The sequence below is a fragment of the Mirounga leonina genome, unplaced genomic scaffold (genome assembly GCF_011800145.1).
Source record: "Mirounga leonina isolate KUSES-001 unplaced genomic scaffold, KU_Mleo_1.0 Mir_127, whole genome shotgun sequence".
Taxonomy (NCBI): domain Eukaryota; kingdom Metazoa; phylum Chordata; class Mammalia; order Carnivora; family Phocidae; genus Mirounga; species Mirounga leonina.
The window spans coordinates 58,828,081-58,852,596 of NW_023270316.1; the positions used below are offsets into that span (position 1 = coordinate 58,828,081).

At 38.9% G+C, this 24,516-nt stretch overlaps 2 protein-coding genes across 6 annotated transcripts in view; both read left to right on the forward strand.

Moving 5' to 3' along the window:
- The window catches only part of SETDB2 (SET domain bifurcated histone lysine methyltransferase 2), a 55,444-nt gene extending 38,380 nt beyond the window's left edge, over positions 1–17,064 (forward strand). For all 4 annotated transcript variants that reach the window (XM_035003425.1, XM_035003424.1, XM_035003427.1 and 1 more), the window contains 8 exons: positions 2,757–2,873; positions 3,619–3,788; positions 5,874–6,090; positions 6,591–6,690; positions 8,125–8,218; positions 10,657–10,997; positions 13,173–13,261; positions 13,857–17,064. In XM_035003425.1, the coding sequence (XP_034859316.1) occupies positions 2,757–2,873; positions 3,619–3,788; positions 5,874–6,090; positions 6,591–6,690; positions 8,125–8,218; positions 10,657–10,997; positions 13,173–13,261; positions 13,857–13,974 (1,246 nt within the window). In that variant the 3' untranslated portion in view covers positions 13,975–17,064. The remainder of the gene's footprint in view (positions 1–2,756; positions 2,874–3,618; positions 3,789–5,873; positions 6,091–6,590; positions 6,691–8,124; positions 8,219–10,656; positions 10,998–13,172; positions 13,262–13,856) is intronic.
- Positions 17,065–17,179: 115 nt separating this feature from the next.
- The window catches only part of PHF11 (PHD finger protein 11), a 29,346-nt gene continuing 22,009 nt past the window's right edge, over positions 17,180–24,516 (forward strand). For both annotated transcript variants that reach the window (XM_035003428.1, XM_035003430.1), the window contains exon 1: positions 17,180–17,566. In XM_035003428.1, the coding sequence (XP_034859319.1) occupies positions 17,473–17,566 (94 nt within the window). In that variant the 5' untranslated portion in view covers positions 17,180–17,472. The remainder of the gene's footprint in view (positions 17,567–24,516) is intronic.

Sequence of the window (24,516 nt, forward strand, 5' to 3'; positions counted from 1 at the left end):
TTTTTGTGAGTCCCCTTTCATAATTTTCTTCTAGTTGTGTCCTTTCTTTTCAACTTAAGTCATTTTAACATTTCTTGTAAGGCCAGTTCGATAGTGATGAACCCTTTAACTTCTTTGTCTGGGAAAGTCTTTATCTCTCCTTCAGTTCTGAATAATAATCTTGCTAGATAGAGTATTCTTGGTTGTAGATTTTATTCTTTCAGCACTTTGACTATTTCATGCCACTCCCTTCTGGCCTGCAAAGTTTTTGCTGAAAACCAGCTGATGGCTTTATTAGGTTTCCCTTGTATGTTACTGATTGCTTCTCTCTTGTTGCTTTTAAAATTCTCTCTTTATCTTTAATCTTTGACATTTTAATTATTATATGTCATGGTGTGTATCTCTATGGGTTCATCTTGTTTGGAACTTTCTGTGCTTTCTGAAACTGGATGTCTGTTTCCTTCTCTAGGTTAGGGAAGTATTCAGCTGTTACTTCTTCAAATAAGTTTTCTACCCTTTCTCTCTATCTTCTACTTCCAGGACCTCTGTAATCCAAATGTTTGTTCACTTGATACTGTCCAAGAGATCCCTTAACCTATCCTCCTTTTTAAAAATTCTGTTATCTTCTCATTATTCAGCTAGGGTAGTTTGCATTACCCTATCCTCCAGATTGCTTATATGTTCTTCTGCATCCTCTAATCTGTTGATTCCCTCTAGAGTATTTTTCATTTCCGTTATATTCTTCAACTCTGATTATTTTTCATATTTCCTATCACTTTGTTGAAGTTTTCACTGAGTTCATCCAGTCTTCTCTGCAGTCTGGTGAACATCTTCATGATCATTACTTTGAACTATCAGGCATATTGCTTATCTCCATTTCATTTAGTTTATTTTCTGAGGTTTTGTGTAGTTCTTTGTTTGGAGCATATTCCTGTCTCCTTATTTTGCTTGACTTTCTGTCTTTGTTTCTATGAACTAGACAGAATGGCTGCTTCTCCTAAACTAGAAGGAATGATCTTGTGCATGGTTGTGTCTATGGAGACTGTGGGCTTGGTGACTTTGGCTGGCTGACTGGAGCTGTGGCTGGCTATTGTGGACTGGAGGCCCCAGGGGACTCTGTGCTGGGGCTGTCTTAGTGGGATTCCTGGAGCTGAAGTTGGTGCAGGATGGGCAATCTAAGGGCTCTCAGTGCAGATGGCACATTGGCCAGACAGCTAAAGCTGAAGTGGGTATGGGCTGGGGTGGTCCCAGGGCTCTTTACAGAGAGGGCACCCTTGGAGTACAGCAGAAGGTTAAGTGGGTATGAGGCCAGGAGTCCCCATGGTTGTTTATTCAGCGGGGCTCTAGTAGCGTGGCCAGGGCTGAGGCAGGGCATGGGTCAGGACATTCTAGAATGCTATGCACCAGGGGTGTGCAGTCACCATCTGGAGCCAAAGTGGTATGGGCCTGGACTGTTCTAGGATACTTTGCACCTGTGTCACCTTGACGAGATGGCTGGAGCTATAGTGAGTGCTGACCAGAGGTGTGCAATGTGTGCTGCACTGGGGCTGCTTTGATGGGATGGCTAGGGCTGGTGTGGGTTAGGGCCCCAGAGTTCACTGCAGTGGTAGACCCACTAGGGTACCTGGACCCTTTCCCTGTCTGCAGTATCAAGAGGGAGGGGGATTATCAACCATGGTGTTCACCAGCTCCCCTGACTTGGAGAGAGTTTCAGCAGCTCCCCTGACATTTTGCATAGTTCTAGGGTTGAGTCCTTTATATCCTAGTAGCTCTTTTAAACTGAGGCTTTTTCTGTGCCCCAGGGTGTCCAAGGCTTGCTGAGGTTGCAGGCTGGCTAGGACATCCAGGCCCTACTCTCATCTGTGCTAGCAAGGTAGAGAGGAAACGTAAACCGTAGCGTTTGCCAGCTCTTCTAACCCAGAGAGAGTTCCAGCAGCTCCCCTGCCAAATGGCAGGGGTCTAGGGCTAGTTCCTTTATATTCTAGTTGTCATTTTAAGCCACAGCTTTTTTTTTTTTTTCTGTGCCCCAGGGCAGACAAATCTGCTCACCAGTCCCTCCTCATTGCAGTTCGAAGTGTCAGAGGTGGTGGGGGTTCCCTTTGTTACTGTGTCTCTGTCTCTCTCTCTGTGGTTTCTCTTTTTCTGTGCAGAAGCTGTTCAGTCAGCCCTCAGTTTTTCTTCAGGAGGCATTGCTCTATAATTAGGTAGATATAGTGTGTCCATGGAGGAGGTGAGTTCGGGGTCTTCCTACGTTGCCATCTTGAACGAGAAAAATCTATGGTTGCGTGTCTTCTGTTTAGCAACATTATGAAAAACAGATTGTAGTAGCCAGATGGCCAGCATCAATCTCCCCAGTCTGTTTTCATGTTATTGGAGGGAGAGATACTTTAAGATGTCTGCAAAAGTACCTATGCCCTTTCAAGTGTGACATACATAAGTTTATCCATTATAGGAGAGAGGACCTAGGAGAATTTTCACAAATTAGCTTCTGCTGAATAGGAAATGAAAGGAATTCATTTAAAAAAATTAAAACTCATATATTTAAGTATTTCATGAGTAAATAGAGGTATAGGGCAGTTTATAATTGTTGACAAATTTTTGGTAGATTTTGTCTTTTAAAGAGACCTATTCTGTTAGGGAAGAAGTCCAACTGTCCATCAGCTAAGTGACTTCTAAATACAATTGCATCCTTTACGATATCATTTACATTTTTATCAAGACTCTCTTAAGTTGGTACTTTTTTATTCTAACTTCTCCATCCATTGCTTTCCTTTTAGAACAAAATGTGCATGTCTTCAGCTGACAGCGAGGAATGCCAAGACTTGCCCCTTGTCAAGTAATAAAATAACCACTGGATATAAATATAAAAGACTACAGAGACAAATACCTACTGGGTAAGATACCTTGAGGATTTGTTGCAGGGTGTTTGTATTTTTGAAGGTGGGTACTTTATTGTTGTGGTCTGTAGTCTTACAGATATCATTAAATATTAATTTTTATACCAGAATCTGTGTTAAGGAATAAAAAACCAAACTTATATATTGTTCTTGGAAATGGAAGTCAGAAAAAAAAGAAATGTAAGTCAGCACACATGTAGCATGCAGAGTGTACTTAAACACCTATCTGCTTTGAGTCTGCCTCTTACCCACTAGGGTTAGACTTTGGGCAGCTAGGAAATATAATTTCCCTATTAGGAAATATAATTTGCAAAGCTCATCTAAGAATTGGGAATTTTCAAACTTTCAAAATTGTTATTAAAAGATACATAGAAACAGAAAAGCTTTCTTCCTAGACATTCCTTTCCTAGACATTACTAGACACTTTTTAAAAGCTAACATATATTATGTGCCAGGCATAGCCTTAAGCACCTTGTAAATACTGACTCATTTAATCATGAAACAACCCTACAAGATAGGTACAATTATATATCCCCACATTAAAAAATGGAAAATTGATAACTCATCCAACATCACACAGTTAGTAAATGGCTGGAGCTATGATGAGAATCCAGGGAGTCTAGGAGCCTTCACACTTAGTCGGCCTCCTGTGGTAATTATTAGTGAGGTAGCAGTATAAACTGCTTTTGCTTTTAGTTTAGGATATCTGATTGGTTTTTTTTCTTGCATATTTTATTGACAGCATTTATGAATGCAGCCTGTTGTGCAAGTGTAATCGACGAATGTGTCAAAACCGAGTTGTCCAGCATGGACCTCAAGTGAGGCTACAGGTCTTCAAAACTGAGAAGAAGGGATGGGGAGTACGCTGCCTAGATGACATTGACAGAGGGACATTTGTTTGCATTTATTCAGGTAAAGCAAAGGTTCATTATTCAGATTACTATAGTAAGATCTGCATTCCTGAATCTCCATCTTACTAGATTTATAGTAAGGACAGGAGCAACAATATAGAGGAGGAGCATCAGAGGGGGGCAAGTGACTGGGAAGTTGAGCACTGAAGGGATGAGGAGACACCGGATATTCCAGAAAAGAAAGTCTCAATGGTAGAACTTGGGTTATTGTGTGAGGCATATTTTTTTCTTGTCTCCATGGCTACAGATGCTTTAGGATAAGTTAAGAAGACTTTTTGAATAAGAAAACTAAATGACTGACTTGCTAGGGTAAAGATTATCAATCAAAGACTATCTTGTTCAATAATTTGAACTCTTAGAATTTAACAAGTTAAGTCTGTAATAAATACCTGTACAGGATGATTCAGGCAGTGATCTTTAAGCAGCTCCCTCCATTTCAGGGACTCGAGAGAGTTGCTCATGCTCTAAGCAAAACTTCCCAACCAGCGTTTTATAGTTGTGCCATTACTGATTTTTTCTGGTCACAACCTGTAGGCCAGACACATCAGTCTTAGTAGTCTCAGCCATTTACCCCGGAGTATCAGGTAAAAATCCTCACTTCCTGTGTGCATCATGAAATGAGAAAGGTTGAGGAAGCATGGCGCTGGAGCCAGTCTAAAGGAATTGTGCTGGACCAAGTCTTGGCAGCAAGGCAGCAGAACCAGAGCAACTATCCTTATCTGAAATTCCAGGTTCACTTCAGTGAGAGCAAGAATTCATATAATTCATAACAGCCGCACTTGGATCCCTGTCACATAATACACAATTTGCCTACACATTCATCTCTCCTATTTCTCAAAATCACTCTTTGATGAAAGTCACCTGCCTTATATAAGGAGCCACATGGTGTCCAGGAAGTCTCATTGGCTTTGTCTGCATTACTAGAAAATGTACCTAAGGTATCTCTCTGATTCAGCTGCTAATTTTGACTTGGTCACTATAGTTTTGGGTCCCTTAAAAGAAAATACATAAACTTTAAGATTTAATATTACACTAGAACTTAATATGAGAACAATAGGCACATATTACCTCAGATTTAAATAGGTCACTTTATAAAAAAATGTGTTTTTTTTTTTAAAGATTTTATTTGAGAGAGAGCAGGAGTGGGGGTGGGGGGAGGGGAAGCAGCAGAGGGAGAGAGAGAAGCAGACTCCCCACTGAGCAGGGAGCCCAACATGGGGCTCGATCCCAGGACCCTGGGATCAGGACTTGAGCCGAAGGCAGATGCTTAACTGACTGAGCCACCCAGGCACCCCTAAAAAATATATAAGTTTTAACTGATAAAGCATTTTAACTAGACACAAAAGCTGCAGTCTTAAGAGTGGAGCTCACCACGGGGTGCCTAGGTGGCTCAGTCTGTTAAGCATCGGCCTTCTGCTCAGGTCATGATCCCAGGGTACTGGGATTGAGCCCCACATTAGACTCCCTTCTCAGCGGGGTGTCTTCTTCTCCCTCTCTCCCTCCCCCTGCTTGTGCTCACTTTCTCTGTCTCTCAAATAAATAATTTTTTTTTTTTTAATTTGACAGAATACAAGTAGGGGGAGCGTCAGGCAGAGGGGGGAGGGAGAAGCAGGCTCCCCACCGAGTAGAGAGCCCAACACAGGGCCCAATCCCAGGACCCTGGGATCGTGACCTAAGCTGAAGGCAGACACTTAACCAACTGAGCCATCCAAGCGCCCCAATAAATAAAATCTTTAAAAAATAAAAAGAGTGGAGTTCACCTCTCTAATTTTCTAGAATCCATTCTGATTTTATTTTTATTATTGTAGCTAAATCTGTTCTCTTTCATTTTATACCAGAACAGACAAATGCTTTTTTTAGGTGGTCAGTGTTTTTTCTCATATACTGGAAGATATGAAATCTCTTACTGGTGTTTTGTTTATAGTTTCTTACAAGAGTTTCCTAGGATGAGTTATTGTGTTTATTTTCATTATAGAAATATGGTACATTTCATAGAGTTCTTTAGTAATGGAGCAGAATAGAGATGTTCTTCTGTTACTTAGCAATTATATTTTGTCTTATTAAACTCTTACTTTTTTTCTTTTAGGAAGATTACTAAGCAGATCTAACACTGAGAAACCTGATGCTATTGATGAAAATGGAAAAGAAGAGAATATTATGAAAAATATGTTTTCAAAAAAGAGGAAAATAGAAGTTGCAGATTGTGAGGTTGAAGTTATCCCATTAGAACTGGAAACACATAGAAGTGCTGAGACTGAGGAGTGTCTCCCTACGTTCAATAATAATTTAAAAGAGCCTGTTATGTAAGTAAGATATTAGGAACCCAATCAAGATTGATCTGTATTATTAAGAATGGTTCTCTTTGTTTCTTACTCACCCTCCCCCGAACTCTTATGTATCTCCTATATATCAGCTTGCTTCACGGTTGTAAGTTTAACTCTGAGAAATCTAGAATGCTTATATTTTAAAAGCTAGCCAACATACTTAATTTCCTGTGTTCCATTTCTGGAGTTTTACCTTTAAAAGACTTATGCCTTTAATCAGAGTCTTTATGGATGTCATAACTTTTGCTGTCCTTTTTATTTTCTAGCATCTTATTTACAAACCTTTTCACAGATTATTTTCTAAACATACTTCAAAAATGATTGACTTTAAAATATATTTCCTTCTTTAGTGGGGGATAAGCATAGGTGTATTAGATTAATTTCTAATGGATACTTACATAACAGTGATATCTATATTTCAAGGTCCAATAAAGAGAATTTTTAGTGATATATGGAATAACTTTTTTTTTCCTTTTCAGAGAAATGAAATGTAACAATATTTCAAGAATTCAGTATCATTCAGTCATTAGAAGTCCTAAAGTGAAGACAGCCATTATTCAACGCAATGGGAAAAGGATGGTAAAAACTGCAAAATGTAGATGGGGCCCTTCTGAGAATATTAACTGTGATCTTAACTTTCTGTCTTTTACTTAGCTCCAATTGTTTGTGTAACTTAATAATGTAGGGTTTCTTTCATTATTTTGGAATGGGCGTACTCTTGAAGTGTTAGGACCATGTTTTATTTACTTAGTGTCCTCCATGGTCATTGGCATGTTCCCAACTTAGATACATAAGGAGAGTGTTGGTCATGATCTGACAATGTGTTCCACTGAAACTGAGAGCTATCCAGTTCTGAGAATTTATAGAAAAGCTAAAGTGTTCCAGAGTTGATAGTGATACATAATAAGAAAAAAGATGGAGTAATTCAGGTTAAGGAGATAAGGTTGAGAGATGTAAGAGAAAGAATAGACACAGCCTAATGAAAGAATCATCCAGAAAACACCATTTTACATGATAGCCTCTGAAGGTATACTTTTCAGTCTGTACTGAGAAAAATAACTAGTCAGAGACTATAACTTGGAAGCAAAGAAAGATGCAGGAAAAAGAACAGAGGAAGACATAAAGATAGTTCACAGTAGGGCTTGTAGATGAGAAATAAAAACTCTGCCCTAGGTGATGTGCAAATATTTGCCCTCTGCCTAGTAATGTACATACAGTAAGTATCTCCTCAGGATCATATAATTATGAAAAGGTTAGGCCATCAGACCACATAGAACTGGGTTTGACCTCCAGCTCTGGGCTTTCCACCTGGGTGACATCTCCACGTCTACATTCCTTTATCTGTAAAATGAGGATAATATAGTATCTATCTCAGAGTTAAGAGGATTAAATGAGATAAGCTTCAGAAACTTTGTGTAGCACAATGCTTGACACCCAAGTGCTCAATAAATGTTAACCATTTAAGTAACTTGAATAATAATAATGATAATAATAATAATAATGGTCAACACTAGTTGAACAGTTAGTTGAGTGCCAAATGTGGTGTTAAGCTTATCACCTTTTTAAAAGTTATTAACATATAAAGTGATTGCCGTGTATACAACTCATAAAGACAGGCAACTCCTTTAACCTTCTCTTTGAAGTAAAAACTAGCTAAAGTGTGCTTTTATCTTTGCACATCTTATAGTTGAAGCCAAATTCATAATATGGTATCAAAATTGGAGGGATACAGATGTCTTTGAATTTTATTTTAAATTTTAATGCCTAAAGAATGTCTTGACAGTCTTGATAAATAAAGTCTTTAATATGTGGCTTACTAAAGTGCCTAGAAGTAGAACACAGCCAAAAGGGCTCCATCGCTCCAGAGATTCCTTATGGTATCAGCTTTGAGGCTTCCAAAACTAATGTGGTAGCTACAGCCAGATTGACACTTGACGAAAGAGGTCTAACTGCTACATTAAATTATTTTTCCTGACCTAGAAAATAAAGACATCTTACCTGTTCTCTTTTAAGGGATTTGCTTCCTCAGAGTCTGTCACCTCAGAAGATAATGATGGATTTAAACCAGCCCAAGTGCATCTGAACTCCAAAGCCAAGGAAATGAAAAGTAGGCTTTGTTTCACTCTGTGATAGCCTCCCTCTTCTGCCTTTTTGTCTGTCTCGTTCAATACCTGTGGCTTATTTTCTCAGACTTAGAACAAACAAGCTGCATTCATTATAAAAGTTATTACTTATGTAGATCAGAGGTTGACAAACTACAATTTGTGGACCAAATCTGGCCCACCATCTTTTTATGTATAGCCCATGAGCTAAGATAATTTTTACATTTTTAAATAACTTAAAAAAATGAGAAGATGAATAATATATTGTGACACTTAAAAATTATATGAAATTATATTTTGGTGTCCATAAACAAAATTTTATTGGAGCATAGCCACACTCATTAATTTACATATTATCTCTGATGACTTTCACATTATGTCAGCAGAGCTGAATAGTCACAACAGAGACTATATGGCCCACAAAGCCTAAAATACTATTTAGCCCCTTGCAGAAGTAGTTTGCCAACCCTTGGTCTATACACCAACAGTGACCCTGAGGCATTGCAGGAAGGAGTAGGGTAGACAACTCTGAGTCCACATGGTCCACAGTGTTATGTGTGGCTTTGGAAGCATTGTCCAAAGCAGCCATTTCCTAACTCTTTGTTAGGGGCTCCTTTAAAATTAAGATACATCATTCTGCAGTACTCCAGCCAACAGTGCTGTAGGGATGCTCAGCAAAAAGCAAAAATATTGCTATTCTGAGTGCTTGTCTTTCAGTGTTACCAGTCTACAGTAGTTCATGTTACAACTTGACAAACCTGGATTTTGGTACTTTTGCATTTCATAATATCCCTTACTGGGGAGATACTGCTGAGAGATGACCCTTTTTGAATAATTGAGCCATTGCCTCTTCTCCTTTAGAGTTTCTTTGCATCTGTATCCCCAACTCCTCACCTGGTCTTAAAGGATGGAGATTGAGGCTGGGGAGCGAGGCAGCTGCTTGACAGAAAAGGTCTATCAGAAAGGGCATTTATGTATTATAATTATTTCATCATCAAAGGGAAGGAAAAATCTCTTCTTCTACCCATCTTAGGTTATCCAGCTGGGGCCTTGTAAATTAGACTGACAGATTGACAAGAGAAAAACAAGCAGAAATTTATTACCATGTATCACCATTACCATGTATATCACGTATGTAACACATGGGAGTACTCAGAGATGAATAATATAAAGAAGTAGCTTAGAGGGGTGCTTGGCTGGCTCAGTCAGTGGGGCATGTGACTCTTGATCTTTGGGGTTGTGAGTTTGAGGCCAGTTGGGTTTGGAGATTACTCAAAAGTAAAATCTTAAAAAAAAGAAAAAAAAAAGAAGTAGCTTAGAACTCTGACTTATCTAGCATCTTTGCCAAAGAACAATAAATTTTTAGAGGAGTGACAAGACAAAGGAAAAGGACCTTGAGTCTCCAGGGGCAGCATATTGTGGGAAGGTAAAATATGGGAAACCAATAGTGGATAAAGGCTAGTTAGTAAAGTTTTTATGTAGATTCCTCTGGTTTGATTTCCGGGCTGATCAAGGTCTAAACCTGTTGCTGGTTGTAACTTTTGTCCTTCCTGGTAGGAGGAGGGAGGACACCTTTGTAAATTTATGTACTGCTTTTAAACAGATGGGGGAAAGCATTTACACTTCTGAATATCCTAAAAAATTATTTCCATTATTGGATAAGAAAAATGATTAAGGCAGTTCATCTTATTCTAAAGTATTATTGTTTGTAAAAGTATAAATATTGAATGGTCATCTAGCAAAACCTTCAAACACTAATGTGTGCAAAACCCATAGCAATACAGTTATTACTCTTGGGACTTGTTGAGGGCGACGCCAAGAGGGTCTTCTCAGGCCATTCATTGGTGTCCTAAAGGCCTAGAGTACTCCCTAAATACCTACTCTGTTACAAGTGTTTAGAATATACTTAAATGGGTCCTGGGATCGAGCCCCGCATCGGGCTTCCTGCTCCGCGGGAAGCCTGCTTCTCCCTCTCCCACTCCCTCTGCCTTGTGTTCCCTCTTTCGCTGTGTCTCTCTCTGTCAAATAAATAAATAAAATCTTTAAAAAAAAAAAAAAAAAAGAATATACTTAAATGCAGATTCCAGAGTTGAAGAGAGGTAAGTTTATGAGGAGTAGAGATTAAATATAGTAGTGACAGGAGGCAATAGGTACATTCGTAAAAAGGGAGTAGAAAGAAGGCAGACCTGGAGCCAGATTTTTCTCAAACATTTGAGACTCTTCTGGGTTTCTTACCCCACTTCTCATTATATTACAGGTCAGGTGAATCTCTTACCCTCTCAGAGGCTCAGTTTTCATTTGTAAAATTGGAGTACTATCTACCTTCATACATTGTAAGGATTAGCAATAATTAAAGCAACTAGCATTTAATTACTATGTTAATCACAGGACTATTGATCAGCCAAGTATATTTGCTGACACTTCCTTCCAAAATATTTATTAGAGGATTCAAGCTCCTACCAAGTTAAAGACTCTGAAGACAATCTGCAGATTGAATCAGATGTGATAGATATAACTAAATGTAGAGAAGAAACTCCATCAGGGGGCAGATGTAACCAAGCAGCCACATTGGATAAACAGAGTATTACAAAGGAGTTCAAGGCTCAAATGCAAAAGCCCCAAGAGGAAAGATCTCCAGCATATCAAAACCATCAAGTCTTTTGTGAAAAAGAGTTCCCAAGTGAAACCAAGAATATTTCACCTGATTCTCTAAAGAAGTTTAATAAAGGGAACGTGTTTTTATTGGATGCCACAAAAGAAGGGAATGTGGGCCGCTTCCTTAATGTGAGTATATGGGCTGAGATTCACATTTCTAAACTATTTTTCTGTGCTGCTTTGAATGGTTTGAAATTTATGTGCAGTCATGTAATTCACCCGCTATCAGAAGAGAAAAAGATTCTGAAGTCAGAAAATTTTTTCTCTTTTTCAAATTTTTATTTAAATTCCAGTTAACATACAGTGCAATATTAGTCTCAGATGTAGAATTTAGGATTCATCACTTAACATACAAAACCTAGTGCACATCACAAGTGCCCTCCTTAATATCCATCACCCCCCCCACCTGAAGTCAGAAAATTTTTAAAAACAAAGAACTTTTTCCTTGCTAGGTGATCTGTTTATTTGGTTTGTTTCTTTTTCTCCTAGTTGGGAGGATACTTGGTTAACAAGAAATAGAATCCTTTCCTTTCTTCTTCTGTGCCCCAGCTGCTGTTCTTTATTCCACTTTGACTACTTCTACACTATTGCCAAACATGTCAAGAGCCATTAAACATGTCTGGAGAGCCATTAAAGAAGGATCCCCAGCAAAGGACTGTCGTGGCTTTATTTCCTGTCAGTTATGTTGTATGACTTTCACTTTTTCTTTCTTTCTTTCTTTCTTTCTTTCTTTCTTTCTTTCTTTCTTTCTCTCCTTCTTTCTTTTTTCCTTCTTTCCTTCCTTCCTTCTTTCTTTTTTTTTACATAGAAAATACATTCATGATTTAAAAATAAAAATAAAATGAATACATGAAATAAAAAGCCATACAGAATACATACATACAGCTGAACAAAATTCTGTTTCAAGGTAGCTCCAAGCCTGCCTCTACTCATGGTAGATGAGTAAAGGTTACCAGCCCAACTGAAAAAAATGTATGGACAGGAAGTTATCATTGAAATTGAATGGTGGCAGGCATGTTCAAGGAGTATTGCTGGGATTTGGTCCCTTTATGAATTTGGCATAGATGAATCTGTGGAGATGGGTGCTAGTGGCCAATAGACAACAATATTGGAATGGTGGTAATTGGATAAAATAGTATCATGTTAAAAGCCTTGAATAAGGATAACTAATGGTTATGTTCAGCAGAGACATCAATTGCTTACATATGTCCACTTTCTGGAGAGTCTGTTTGACAATGGTGTAAAACTCAGTCACATACATTCTTTGTATTAATCTTTTTTCTTCTGTTAAAAAAAAATACCCTAAAAAATAACTATGCCTCTATTCACCTTGTCCGCACTCCACTCTCTATATAGTAAAATCATTTTTATTACTTTTTGTGTATTCTTATAGTGTTTCTTTATAAGTGTTTAAGTATAGTGTATAAGTATAGTGTTTCTATATAAGTGAATATATATACTTATTTCCCCCCTTTCTTACATAAAAGCATATTATATTCACTGTTCTGTGCCTTGCTTTTTAAATTAACAATATACTCTGGGGATCTTTCCATATCAGTACACAGAGAGCGCGCCTCATTTTGTGTTTGTTTTTGTTTACAGCTGCATAGAGATATACCAGAGTTTATTTAACCAATCTTCTTTGGATAGACATTTGGGTTGTTTCTAAACAATGTTTAGAACAGTAATGTTTTACTATTAAAAACAGTGCTTGCGGCACCTGGGTGGTTCAGTCGTTAAGCATCTACTTCAGCTCAGGTCATGTTCCCCGGGTCCTGGGATCGAGCCCCACATCGGGCTCCGTGCTCGGTGAGAGGCCTGCTTCTCCCTCTCCCACTCCTCCTGCTTGTGTTCCTGCTCTCACTATCTCTCTGTCAAATAAATAAATAAAATCTTTTAAAAAAATTAAAATTAAAAAAAAAACAGTGCTTAATGAATAATCAAACACATAGATACATGTACATATATATCCGTGGAATACATTCCCAGATATAAGATTGCTGAATCAAAGGATAAATGCATTTATAATAATGATAAAATTGACAAATTATCTTCTATAGAAGTTGTACCATTTTGCATTTCTACCAGCAAGATAAGAATGTCAGAAGAGGGCTTTTCTGATTGAGTTCCTACTATTAAAAAATTACACTTTATGATATTTTACAATATAGGTCAGCAAAAAAGGGAAAGAAACAAAAATAAGTGAGACGTGTTAGAAACAGAATGGTATTTTAATGTTTCAAAAACAAAGTATCAAACTCTTTACTATATCTAACTTCTGTGTTTATGTATTTGTTTTAACAGCATAGTTGTTGCCCAAATCTTTTGGTACAGAATGTTTTTGTAGAAACACGTGACAGGAATTTTCCACTGGTGGCGTTCTTCACCAACAGGTTTGAAATTTCTTTTATGTGATTTAATTTTGAGATTGTGAAAAATAACAATAGAAAAATATTTTTAAAATATGTGTGATTAAAAAAAAAATGTGTGATAGCCCCTAATATCTGCTACCCTAGAATATTCATTTATCCCAAACTGTTCCTAGTCAATAAAATTTTAAACAGCTAAAATTTCAGTCCTTATTTCCTGTGAGAATTCCTGAAAGGACTAAGGATGGTAGTTCTGACCCAGTTCAGTTCAGAGAAGAAATGATGTAGAATGCCACATCTCCTGTAAGTCAGAACTGCCTCCAGCTATCACACTACAGGCCTCATACCACAGATGTCATCACATCGCTGGGTTCCACTGTTTGCAAAACACTTCCTTTCTCCTGGATATTGACAAGTTTCTTACTTAGGATTTTGGTAGATTTGAAATAAAACTCAAATGATTATTCTTAATAAAAGAGCATTCCTAACTGGGGGGTGTTAGAATAAACCAGATTTTTGAAGATTTGTAGTGATGTTAATAAACTGATATAATCAAGTTTGGTTCATTTGGTAGTTACTCAGAGTAATTTATGTTTGCTTTTTAATTTCTACTTTCTAGGTATGTGAAAGCAAGAACAGAACTAACATGGGATTATGGGTATGAAGCTGGGACTATGCCTGAGAAAGAAATCCTCTGCCAATGTGGGGTTAATAAGTGTAGGAAGAAAATATTATAAATCTTTAGCTAATGCCTATTGATGAGATTAGCTTATCGTGCTGCAATTAGAGCCATGCAGGAGAACCTTCAACCTAGGAATTAACCTAGGCTGTGATCCATCAAGAGAATTCTTCTCAGTTTACCCTTGTCAGGGAATTCGTTTGTATGACTTAGAAATGCTAGGAACAAAATAAGGACATTTTCATATGCATAGGCTATCTCTTTATTCTTTCTGCTGTTCAACTTTACACAAGTGGGATGAAGTGTATATTTTATATGACATACCATTATACAGTTTGTAACTTATTTGTAAATTATATATTAAGAGAAACAAATGTTACAATAGAATTCAATTGTTCTTATTTACTTTTGTGATTATTATCTTTGAGTTCATGCCCCCAAAGGGCCAAATTTCACATCTTTACCTACAAAATTTATGCTTAATTCTTGGCAAATAATTTACCATTATGAGCCATAGGTGGGCAACACAGCCTGAAGAATATGTAAGAACTAACTTTACACATATTACTTCCAAGTATTTTAACACTAGTTGGAGAAGCTCTGGCTGCATGCAACTCTGTCTCATCAAACCATTTGACTGCTAAGAGGGAGAAGCTCTCCTATTGGGAGGCTTTTGGCAAATTCTTTGAGATGGAACTTCTTTTCCACAGATTCTCCTTACTACTCCAGCAAACATAGACAAGAAAAGAGGGAATAAAAACCCAGAGGAATTAGAATATTTTTGTTCTAGGTAGAGGAGAGCCATAAGAAAACTTAGAAACTAGTCAGACTTGGCTTATTTAGGCCCTCCAGAAGGGATTGTGCTGGGCAAGAATTTCACTTAATAAAACAAAACAAAGCAATTCCACTGAGTTTGTAAAGTCTGGAACAGCTTCTTGGATTCTCCTGGGTATGATGTGCAGATTGCGTTTGTGGAGAGAAAGGGAGTAATACTCTGCTATAGGTTACCCAGCCCTGATCATGGAGTGGAAAAGGGACTAGGAATCTCCAGGTGTCAAAACTAATTTTATCCATAACAAAGTTTTACATTTGGCTGCCAGGAACTTCCCCCTTGGAACCAGAAGAGGAATACTAGCTCAAAAAGAAGTATTTAATTAAAAGTAGTTCTGGCTTTTGAGAAGTTTTATGTCTTTTTTCTTTCTTTTTTTCTATACTCGATTCTGGGTTTAGTTTGGTTACTGTTCAAATAAAACTGTGTTCTAAGTTTGGACCCAATTTAATTGCTTAAAAATATTGAACTAGATGAAAATTTAACTTGAAATTGTTTTAGAGAAAGGGAAACCGATGAACTAGGAAAAGGAGCAAAAAGTTATAACCTAATAGCCTGTTAAGATGAGGAAAGTTAAGTCCACTTATTTGCAGTAAAGATGTAGAAATTTTAGGCAGTACACTGAAAGTGAAGATACTTGATAAGTATGGGAATTATTTTTGTACATAAATCCTGACATCTTGATCTGTTTCACAACTGTCACCCTCCATCAATGTCCTAGAGATTCCCTTTGTCTCTCTTATGTCAGATCTGTTTCCAGTTAAATTCCATTATTTCCCTTTTCCTTGGTTTTCTCCCACATATTGGTGAAGGACATCTTCCAGTTGTTTTTGAAAAGGAAAATTGAGAGGTAAATATTTTGAGACCTTGCATGTTTAAACATGTTATTTTACCCTTACACTTAACTTGGTTGCTATTTTTTCAGTGTATAGAATTCTTGAGTAACCTCCATACACAATTTTGAAGGCTTCTGCTAGCTTCCAGTGCTGCTGCTATGAAATCTGAAAATGGTCTCCTTTCTGTCTTCCATGGTGACTACTAAAGTCAGATGTCATTCTCTTCCTTATCTTTGTATATATGACCAGTTTTTATCTCTCTCGAAGCTGACAGAATTATCTTTGTCCAGTGTTCTGTTTCTGGTAAGGTCCATTTGCATCCTTCATCCTGGGTGTTTGGTGGGATCTTTCAATCTGAAATCTTTGTCCTTCAGGGAAATTATCTTGAACCATTTCTTTAGTGATTCTTCGTGTGTTCATTCTTTCTTTCTTTATAGAACTCTTGTTATTCAGATGTTAGACTTCCAGGATTGGCTCTCTAAATTTCTTTTCTTTTTTTTAGAGTTGTGATTTTTTTTTTTTTCAAGTTTACTTATTTAATCTCTACACCCAATGTGGGGCTCAAACTTACAACGCTGAGATCAAAAGTTGCATGCTGTTCCAACTGAGCCAGCCACGTGCCCCAAATTTTCTCTTTATTTTCAGCTATCTTTTTGCTGTACTTTCAGGGACATTTTCTCAATTTAAATCTTCCAATATGTCAGTTGTGCTTTATTTTTTCTGGTCTCATATTCTTCATTTCTAGAGCTCTCTTCTCTGGATTTCTTTAACAGCATCCTGTTTTGGGTTCATGTCTGTGGTGTCTTATCTCTTTGAAAATACCATGATGTGTACACACGCATTCATATCTATATTCTTCCTGCATATTTTGTGACTTCGAAGGTTTATTTCTTGTTTTCCCTGTATGTATCCTTTGGTCTTTGTTTTTCATGTTATAGGCTTTCCTCAGTTTGTGATCTTGGCAGTCTACACATAAGAGTAGAACATTATAAAAGGCTGAGATTGAAAGCTGAGAGTGGGAGATGGGTCTCTTCGAGTGTCACATCATAACCGAGCTGAGCTATCAGTCTCTAATTGTCTCTTTTAGGGCTTTGTTTGGCTGATTGAAGGGCAAAAACGGGGCTGCCAGAGTGTGTTCTTATTTCCCCTTTGCGCTCCATTCTTCTGTAATCCATTTCTATATTTGTCAAGACTATCCAAGCTATCTTTTTACATATTCTCTTTTCTACTATCCCCAGTTTGCCTCTCTTCCCTTTAAACCTCAAAATGCAAAAAATAATAATAATAAAACCTCAAAATGCAAGGTTTTCCTTTAATTCCTCAGCAAACCACCAACTATTATATGCTTCTTTTCCAAAACTTTTTTTTTAATCTGTAATTATATGCATTTGTGTTCTCTACATGTATATTTTGTTACATGCACTGAAAACCTCGTCTTGTATGGTGCTGTGTACCCCATGGGTGCTAAATAAAGATTTGCGACTCGCAACTGGAATTACAGTTGATTAATTCTGCCTACGTTTATGACATACCTATTTAGGCCAAATTTGGTGTTATACAATTTTTAGAAGAAACGAGTAATCCCTCAGAAGAGCAATCACTTCTCCAGCTGATCCCAGGGGTTTGGGCCACCTTTCCTCCCCGTCTGGAGAGGAAAAGTGGGGATCGCCTGCAAATTAAAAAAAATCAGACTCAGATCTGTAGAAGATGCGAGCTCCTATTTGAATGAAAACTCCGTCTGCAAACCTTACATGTCTCTTGCTCAGAACTTCCCCTAAGCAGGGGAAATCGGTCATCGTAGCTTTTACGAAAACGAAACTGTAGCTGCCCGTGAACTTCCGGGAGTGCAGGCGCTGCGCGCAGCCACCGAGCACCCGCCGAGGTTGCAGCCATGGACCAAGTGTCGTCTTCCATGGCCAAGTCAGCCCACGGAGCCAGCCGGCCCGAGGCCCAGGACGCCCAGCACCAGCTCCCCCACCCCACCGGTGAGTACCGCCCGAGCGCATCGCGCGCGTGCGCTGTGGCAGGGGTGCAGTGTCCTGGCAACCGCAGGGCGGGCCCCGGGCCTGCTCGCTGGCTGCTGCCCTCCACCCCCACCCGCCTTCTGAGCCCCTGAGGCAGCGCTGGCGAGCGGGCGGGGTTAGTCTGCGTTCACCTCCCGCGGCCCTGGGGGCAATTCCACGGGGGCTCTGCTCCCAGACCGCTACCTAGAGCTTCGCGTGCGACGGTGTGTCTTCCGCTTACCTCTCCCACTGCTGATGGACCGCCCGTGGCTACTGTCCTACACCACTGGGAATAGAGGCATCAAGGGAAGTCGACATCAACTCGGGTGGGTTTACTCTCCGCGTGCAGTCCACCCACTCCTAAGACTGTTGCCAGAGAAATGGCATGGGAGAAGTAGGAAGGGAGGTGGACCCCTTCCTGAAAAGAAGTGGGTGTCAGGAAGCAGTTGGCAAAGTTCTCGTAGAGAATGTGACTCTTAGGGAACCATCCACTCCTTTCCATTTAGTAGTTCAAATCCTCAACGGCCCTCTCTGTGAATAAGGCAACAGTCTTGTGAGTCTGCACCTTCCCTTCACTCAAATAGGTGTAGAGCTCCCTACTGTGTGGCAGGCTCAGGACTAGATACTGGGGATACAGAGATGAGTCAGGAAGACCCCGCCTTAGAGAATTGAAAAGGCAGCTTGCATATACCTGGTAAGAACCACAAAGGCTCAACTGAGGGGTTCCTAACTCAGCCTGGTGTTTAAGGAAAGCTTTATGGAGGCAAAGATGCCCTAAGTTTTAAAGGACAAGAGTCAACCAGAGGTAGAAAGGGTGGAAGGGTGTTGGCATACAGAGGTGATGAGACAAAAAGGCACCAGCCACAAAATGTCAGTTGGCAACCACAAGTCAAGCAGTTGCATGTTTTCATTCAGCTAGTGTTATCTATGGAATGTTATTGGAGATGAGGTTCTATCCTGACCTTTTCCCCAAACTCCAGACTGGTATAACCAACTCCATAAATGCCTAGAATGATCTCAAACTGAATATGTCCCAAAGAGAATTCTCATTTCCCTGCATATACCCACACGTTCCAAACCTGTTCAACCACCAGCCTTCCCCCTTCCATTCATCCAGTTGCTCAGGCCAATACCTTTAGCACTGCCCTCAGTGCCTCTCTTTCTTCTTCACTTCCCATCTAATGCAGTCAGACCAATCAGTTCTGTTTTTAGAATATATCTTGAGCCTGACCACTTCTCACCTGCACTACCATGCAATGCACCATCATCTCCTGCCTAGAGTATTAGTTTGGCTCCTACTCTAACGTCTCATACAGACAAGCCTGCACAGCAGCCAAAATGATCTTAAAAAACAAAAAGCAAATGTGATTCTCCTACTCAGAGCCCTTCAATAGTCTCTCATTACCTTCAGAATAATTTCTTTACTGTGGCCTACAGTGCACCCTGTGTCCTGATCTGATCCTGTCCCTGCCCATCTGGATGACTCTGCTGCCCCTCACTGCCTTGTGGGTCAGCCAAGCCCCCAAACCTGTCCCTGCCTCGGGGTCTTTCTTTTTGCCTCCCATTTCTCACTTCCCCACCATAATTCAAGTCTCTCTCAAATGTATCCTCCACAGCTTTGTGTGCCCATCCTATTTAAGAGAGCACCCCACCACCCTCATGACTCTCTACCTCCTTTCCCTGCTCTAATTTTTTTCATAGCACTTACTGCTAGCAGGAGAAATACTTGTCTGTTTCTACTACTAGAATGTAAGTTCCTTAAAAGGTGAAACTCTCATCCCATTCTCTGTTTTATTTGTCGTGCCTAAAACAGTGCATAATAGGTTCTTACTAAGAATTTGTTGAAGGGATGGATGGGCTGGTATGTACCACTAAGGAGCTTGGCTTCTATTCTCTTGGTGATGGAGAAGGTCTTTCACAGGAGGGAAACCAGCCCAATCTGAACTAAAATCTTCTGTTCTGAATTCTGTATATCTGAGAGTTGGGCAGGTACATCCTATGGGACTGTCAGCTGTGCCTAGGGAAATGAAGTCCCATAGTACAAACATGTCTGCTGAGGATCATCCCTGTGTGTGACTGTAAGTTAGGTAATTCTAAAGAAGTCCACTGAACGTCCTACTCCTTGGCTATCCACCACTCCTCTCCTGCAACACACACATCCTTATCCCTGTTTATACATTCTAAAGCTGTCCCCAGTAATGTTCTCTGGCTCTCCCAAATACATACTCACACACTTCTCCCAAAGTTATATCCAGTCACAACATCCAGGGACAATCTGATGAAGCCATTTATTTTCCAAGTTCATTACCAAGCCTCTAGGTTATGTCTACTACTCTTCTGTTTTGGTCTTTATCCATTTCAGGTGTGCAGTCACTGGACTCAGTGAAAGAACTGACTTCTCCCACTTATCTGATATCTAATGGAAGAACTAAAATAGTAAGCTGCAATAAAAATTAAGTTGAGCAAAGAAGAAAAGAGAAATTTCCAAGCCAGCATCATAAATTGATTGCCAGTCCAGAACATAAATCATACCCTATCAGAAGGGGATTGTAAATGGAATTATAGGATTAGTGACTCTCATTCCATCATCCACTCATTTAATGGTGAAATGTATTTCTTGGCTATCCTATCTGGCTACTCCAGATTCTGTCCTCTGACTGGATTGCCCTTGTCTCGTGGGCTTTAGGACCATATCTGGGAAGAGGAACATTTGGAAGATACCCCTGATACCTCTGCAGAGGCTGTGGCCTTAGCAATCCCTTACCTGGTGGAGGTGGACCTGGAGAGACCCAAGATTCACTGTGTTGGTTGAGTTAGTCATAGTTCATGTGTTCCTGGGCTGTCATTTTTCTGCAGCTTCATTCTGTAGAACTTTTCTTGGCTACCAGTTTCATTTTTTGAGAATTCTTGTTAGATCAGTCTCTGTGAGTCCTTAGGTCTACTGGACACAGTAGAAGGACCATGGGGAGCCCTGCTGTTCTTCATTACTTTTGGTGTCAGCTGCTGATAGAGACCAATGGACTCTTCCCTAAAATGTTCCAGCCCCCATAATACACCTGTCCTTCACTGTCTGAATCTATACAGTTCCTGAATTCTGAAGGTGAGGAATATCAGTTATCCAAATGTATATGGTCCAGGAGTTTCAGATGATGAGTAGCAAGAGTTCAGATAAGTGGGGGACGTCTGTCTATGTAAAAGCCTCTAATGTGATTCCCCCAACTGCAGAGAGTTCTGTGCATCCTCCAGTCTGGAAGAATGAGTAAGTTAGAAGAGCCAAGACCTTTTAGGAAACTATGATGAGGAGATGTTTTACCAAGGAAAAGCCATTAAGGGGAGCCTGTGTGTCTCACTTTGGGTTTCTGTCCATCAGCAGGGGAAAAAACACTCTAGGTCAGAAGGCAGCAGTGTTGCTACCCCACCTTATTCCCAGGTGCCAAAACCCTAGAAGCCTGTGGACTTGGGAGTGCAACTCAGAAGAGCAGAGTCCCCAGAACAAACACAGGGGGCCATACTCAGGTATCTGCAGCCTGACAGCTCAGCCAGATACAGTATACCTGTCTGAACACCCTGCTTTTGCACAAGGAAAGGGTAACACCGTGCAAAAATGTCTAGCTCTTATACAACAAGAAGCATTGCATGCCTATCAAATGTTATCATATTATTTTATTAGGGATTTTTATTCCATCCTCTTGTCTGGTGCTTTTTTTTTTTTTTTTGCCTATGCTTTACAAATTTTCATGTCCAGTTTGTGTGTTCTTTAAAATAAGAATACAGTATTTTATCAAAATAGATTTTGGCCCTGAGGTGAATAAAATATTGGGATTTTTTTCCCATTTTCATCTAGGATGGGGTATTATGTTGTCAAATATTAATATATATTCTAAAGCTTTGAAAATTATAAAGTGTGGTATTGGGGGAGGAAGTGATCAATGGAACAAAATAGATGTACAAAAACAAACCCAAACATATGTAATAATTAAGTATATGAAAAGGAGATTTAAATCTATGGCTAACCACTATGAAAATAAGTTAGATCCTCATCACATACTTTATAATAAAATAAATTTCACATTAATATTTAATATAAAAAATAACATTTTAGAAGAAAATAGAGGTGTTTTCTAAGTTATGTCTCCTTCACCCAAGAGTAGAAACCATAAAATGAAAGATTGATATTTCATCAAATAAAACATTTAAACATTCTGTATATCATAGAACATTATAAATAAAGTTAAAAGACCTCTATATAACTAATAAAGGGTCATCCTGAATACATAATAAGCTCATAAATCAAGAAGAAAATAGTGAATAACCTAATAGAAAATGGGCTGAGGACATTAGTGCCAGAGAAGAAATGCAAATGCCACCTTATGGTATGTTAAATTCATAATTATAGATTATGTTCTACTTCTCTCTGCACTTTGTTGTCCTTTCTTTTGATGTAGTCATCTACTCTTGTGTCCTATTTTATCTTTATAATATGGTTTTAAATCAGGTAGGCAGATACCCAGGTATTTTTTTTTCAAAGTTTTCTTCACAGTCCATATCCATTTATTCCTCCAAATAATCTCCCCCCGCCCAAGTTCTTTAACCTTCTTGGGATTTAAACTGAAATGATATTAAACCTAAAACTTGTTTGGGGAAGAACTGACAGTGTTATAATGTTCAGTCTTCCTACTCAGGAGCATTGTATTTCTCTCCATGTATTGAAATCAAACTTGAAACAACTCTTTTCTTTCCCCCATAATTTGAATTATTTATTTAGACCAAGAAAAGCATACACATTGATTGTCTCTTTGACAGCTTTGTAATATCCTTTTTTACTCCACGCTGTTTTTATTTTTCATTTTTTATTGAAGTTTAGTTGATTAAAACAACTCTTTCATCATGTTTTCCCCTGCTCCAAAATCCTTCCTGATAGTCTTTCACCATCTGTTTCTCAAATTCTTTTCCAGCTCCCTCTGCACAGACTCTCCCCTTCAGCCTGGCTGGTTTTCTGCCTCCTAGTCAAACCTCTTGGCCTTTTCCCACATCGCTGCTTATGTCTTCAGCCCCTCCCAACCACCCTCCCCTTTCTCTCTGTCTCCAGGTTGTAGCAGCTCAAGGCCCATGTCCTTGACAACACTCACTCCCACAGGGAGCGCTTCCTCCCCTGGATCCATAGCATGTATGGTATTTTCCACCCCGCAGTTATGTTACTTTATGGTATTTATTCTGTTATTTTGTTAGCTTCTTGTAGGCAACAGTTCTGTCTCCTATTTCTTTAGATCCTCTGCTGTGCTGTTCCCTACAGTAGCCACTCCCTACACATGGCTGTGGAGCACTTAAAAATGTGGTTTATTTCATAAGAAATAGCATGGAGGACATTAGGAGAAAGAAGGGAAAAACGAATGGGGGGAAATCAGAGGGGGAGATGAACCATGAGAGACTATGGACTCTGAGAAACAAACAGGGTTCTAGAGGGGAGGGGGTGGGAGGATGGGTTAGCCTGGTGATGGGTATTAAAGAGGACACGTACTGAATGGAGCACCGGGTGTTATACACAAACAATGAATCATGGAACACTATATCAAAAACTAATGATGTAATGTATGGTGACTAACATAATAAAATAAAATGTGGTTTATTCAGTTAAGACACACTATAGGTGCAAAGTGCACTGGGTTTCAAAGACTCCGTACTGAAGAATGAATTAATTTTTATGTTGATTAAATGGTGAAAGTATCTATTGTGGATATATTTGGCTGAATAAAGCATGTTCTTAAAATTAATTTCACCTGTTTCTTTTTGCTTTTTTTCATGAGGACCCTAGAAATTTTTCAGCTGTGGCTCACATTTGTGGCTCACATTACAGTTTCCGTTGGACAGCACTGGTCTAGAGTGCCCAGCAAAATTACTCTCCTACAGGAGGTGCTCCCAAATTGGTGCTGGTTTGAAATGAACGAAAAGAAGCAGCTGGCCTGTCTCATTTCATCTGAGGGTTTTTCTCTCAGTCTCTCCCTTTTTCGTGGTTGGTGGGGAGCAGAGGGACTACAAATTTGTATCCCTACTAGGCAGGACCCAAATCCAGGAATCAGAAATTAATTAATTTCTGAATCTGAGATAAATTCTTCTGCTCCAAGTGCAGATCTAATTTCAGAGACACCAAGAGATCTTATACTTTTGGATAACAAAAAACTTTTAGGAACCCTTTAAGTGGTTAAACTCATCTAAATTTAAAACTCTCACCATTAAATGGTAAAATAAATCTTTGCTTCAAAACTAAAAGTTGAAGATTAAAAGCAGAATTGTGTTCTAAGAAAACCAGATCAATAAGAGGATAAGCATTGGAAAGGGCAAACAAGTTGTTAAATGGACACTTATGGCTAAATTAATAGCAAACTAGTAAGTTAGAGAAGGTTACCCCTCACTGACATGCCCAGTGAGGTTGTAGGAACAGATGGCTTCTTTTTCCCTCTCTTTCCTTTTCTTCCTAGCTCTCCTTCTCTTAGGTTCCTCTCCTTTCTTCTATACATTTCTTTAAAAAAAAAGAAAATTGATTTCCTGCCTTTATGTATCTTTCTCTTCTAACTTATAATGCTAGATTAAAGTGCATTTAAATTAAAGCACCTTGCTCATTTACTTCTTTAATTCACTCAAAATTTATTTTTGAATATAGTATGACAGAGATCTAAAACTTTTTTTACAGACAGTTAACCAGAGCACTATTTCTTGAGCACATCATTGTTTTCTTGTTGATTTGTATTGACAATAATAATAATTATTGAGAGCTTAGTATTGCCAAGGCAGTGTTTTGAGAGCTTTGTATTTAAATTCCTGGTTGTGTTTCTTTCCCTTTTTTTTAAGTGTATTTATTTATTTAAGTAATCTCTATACCCAACATGGGGTTCAAACTCAGGACTCCCAGATCAAGAGTCTTGTGCTCTTGTGAC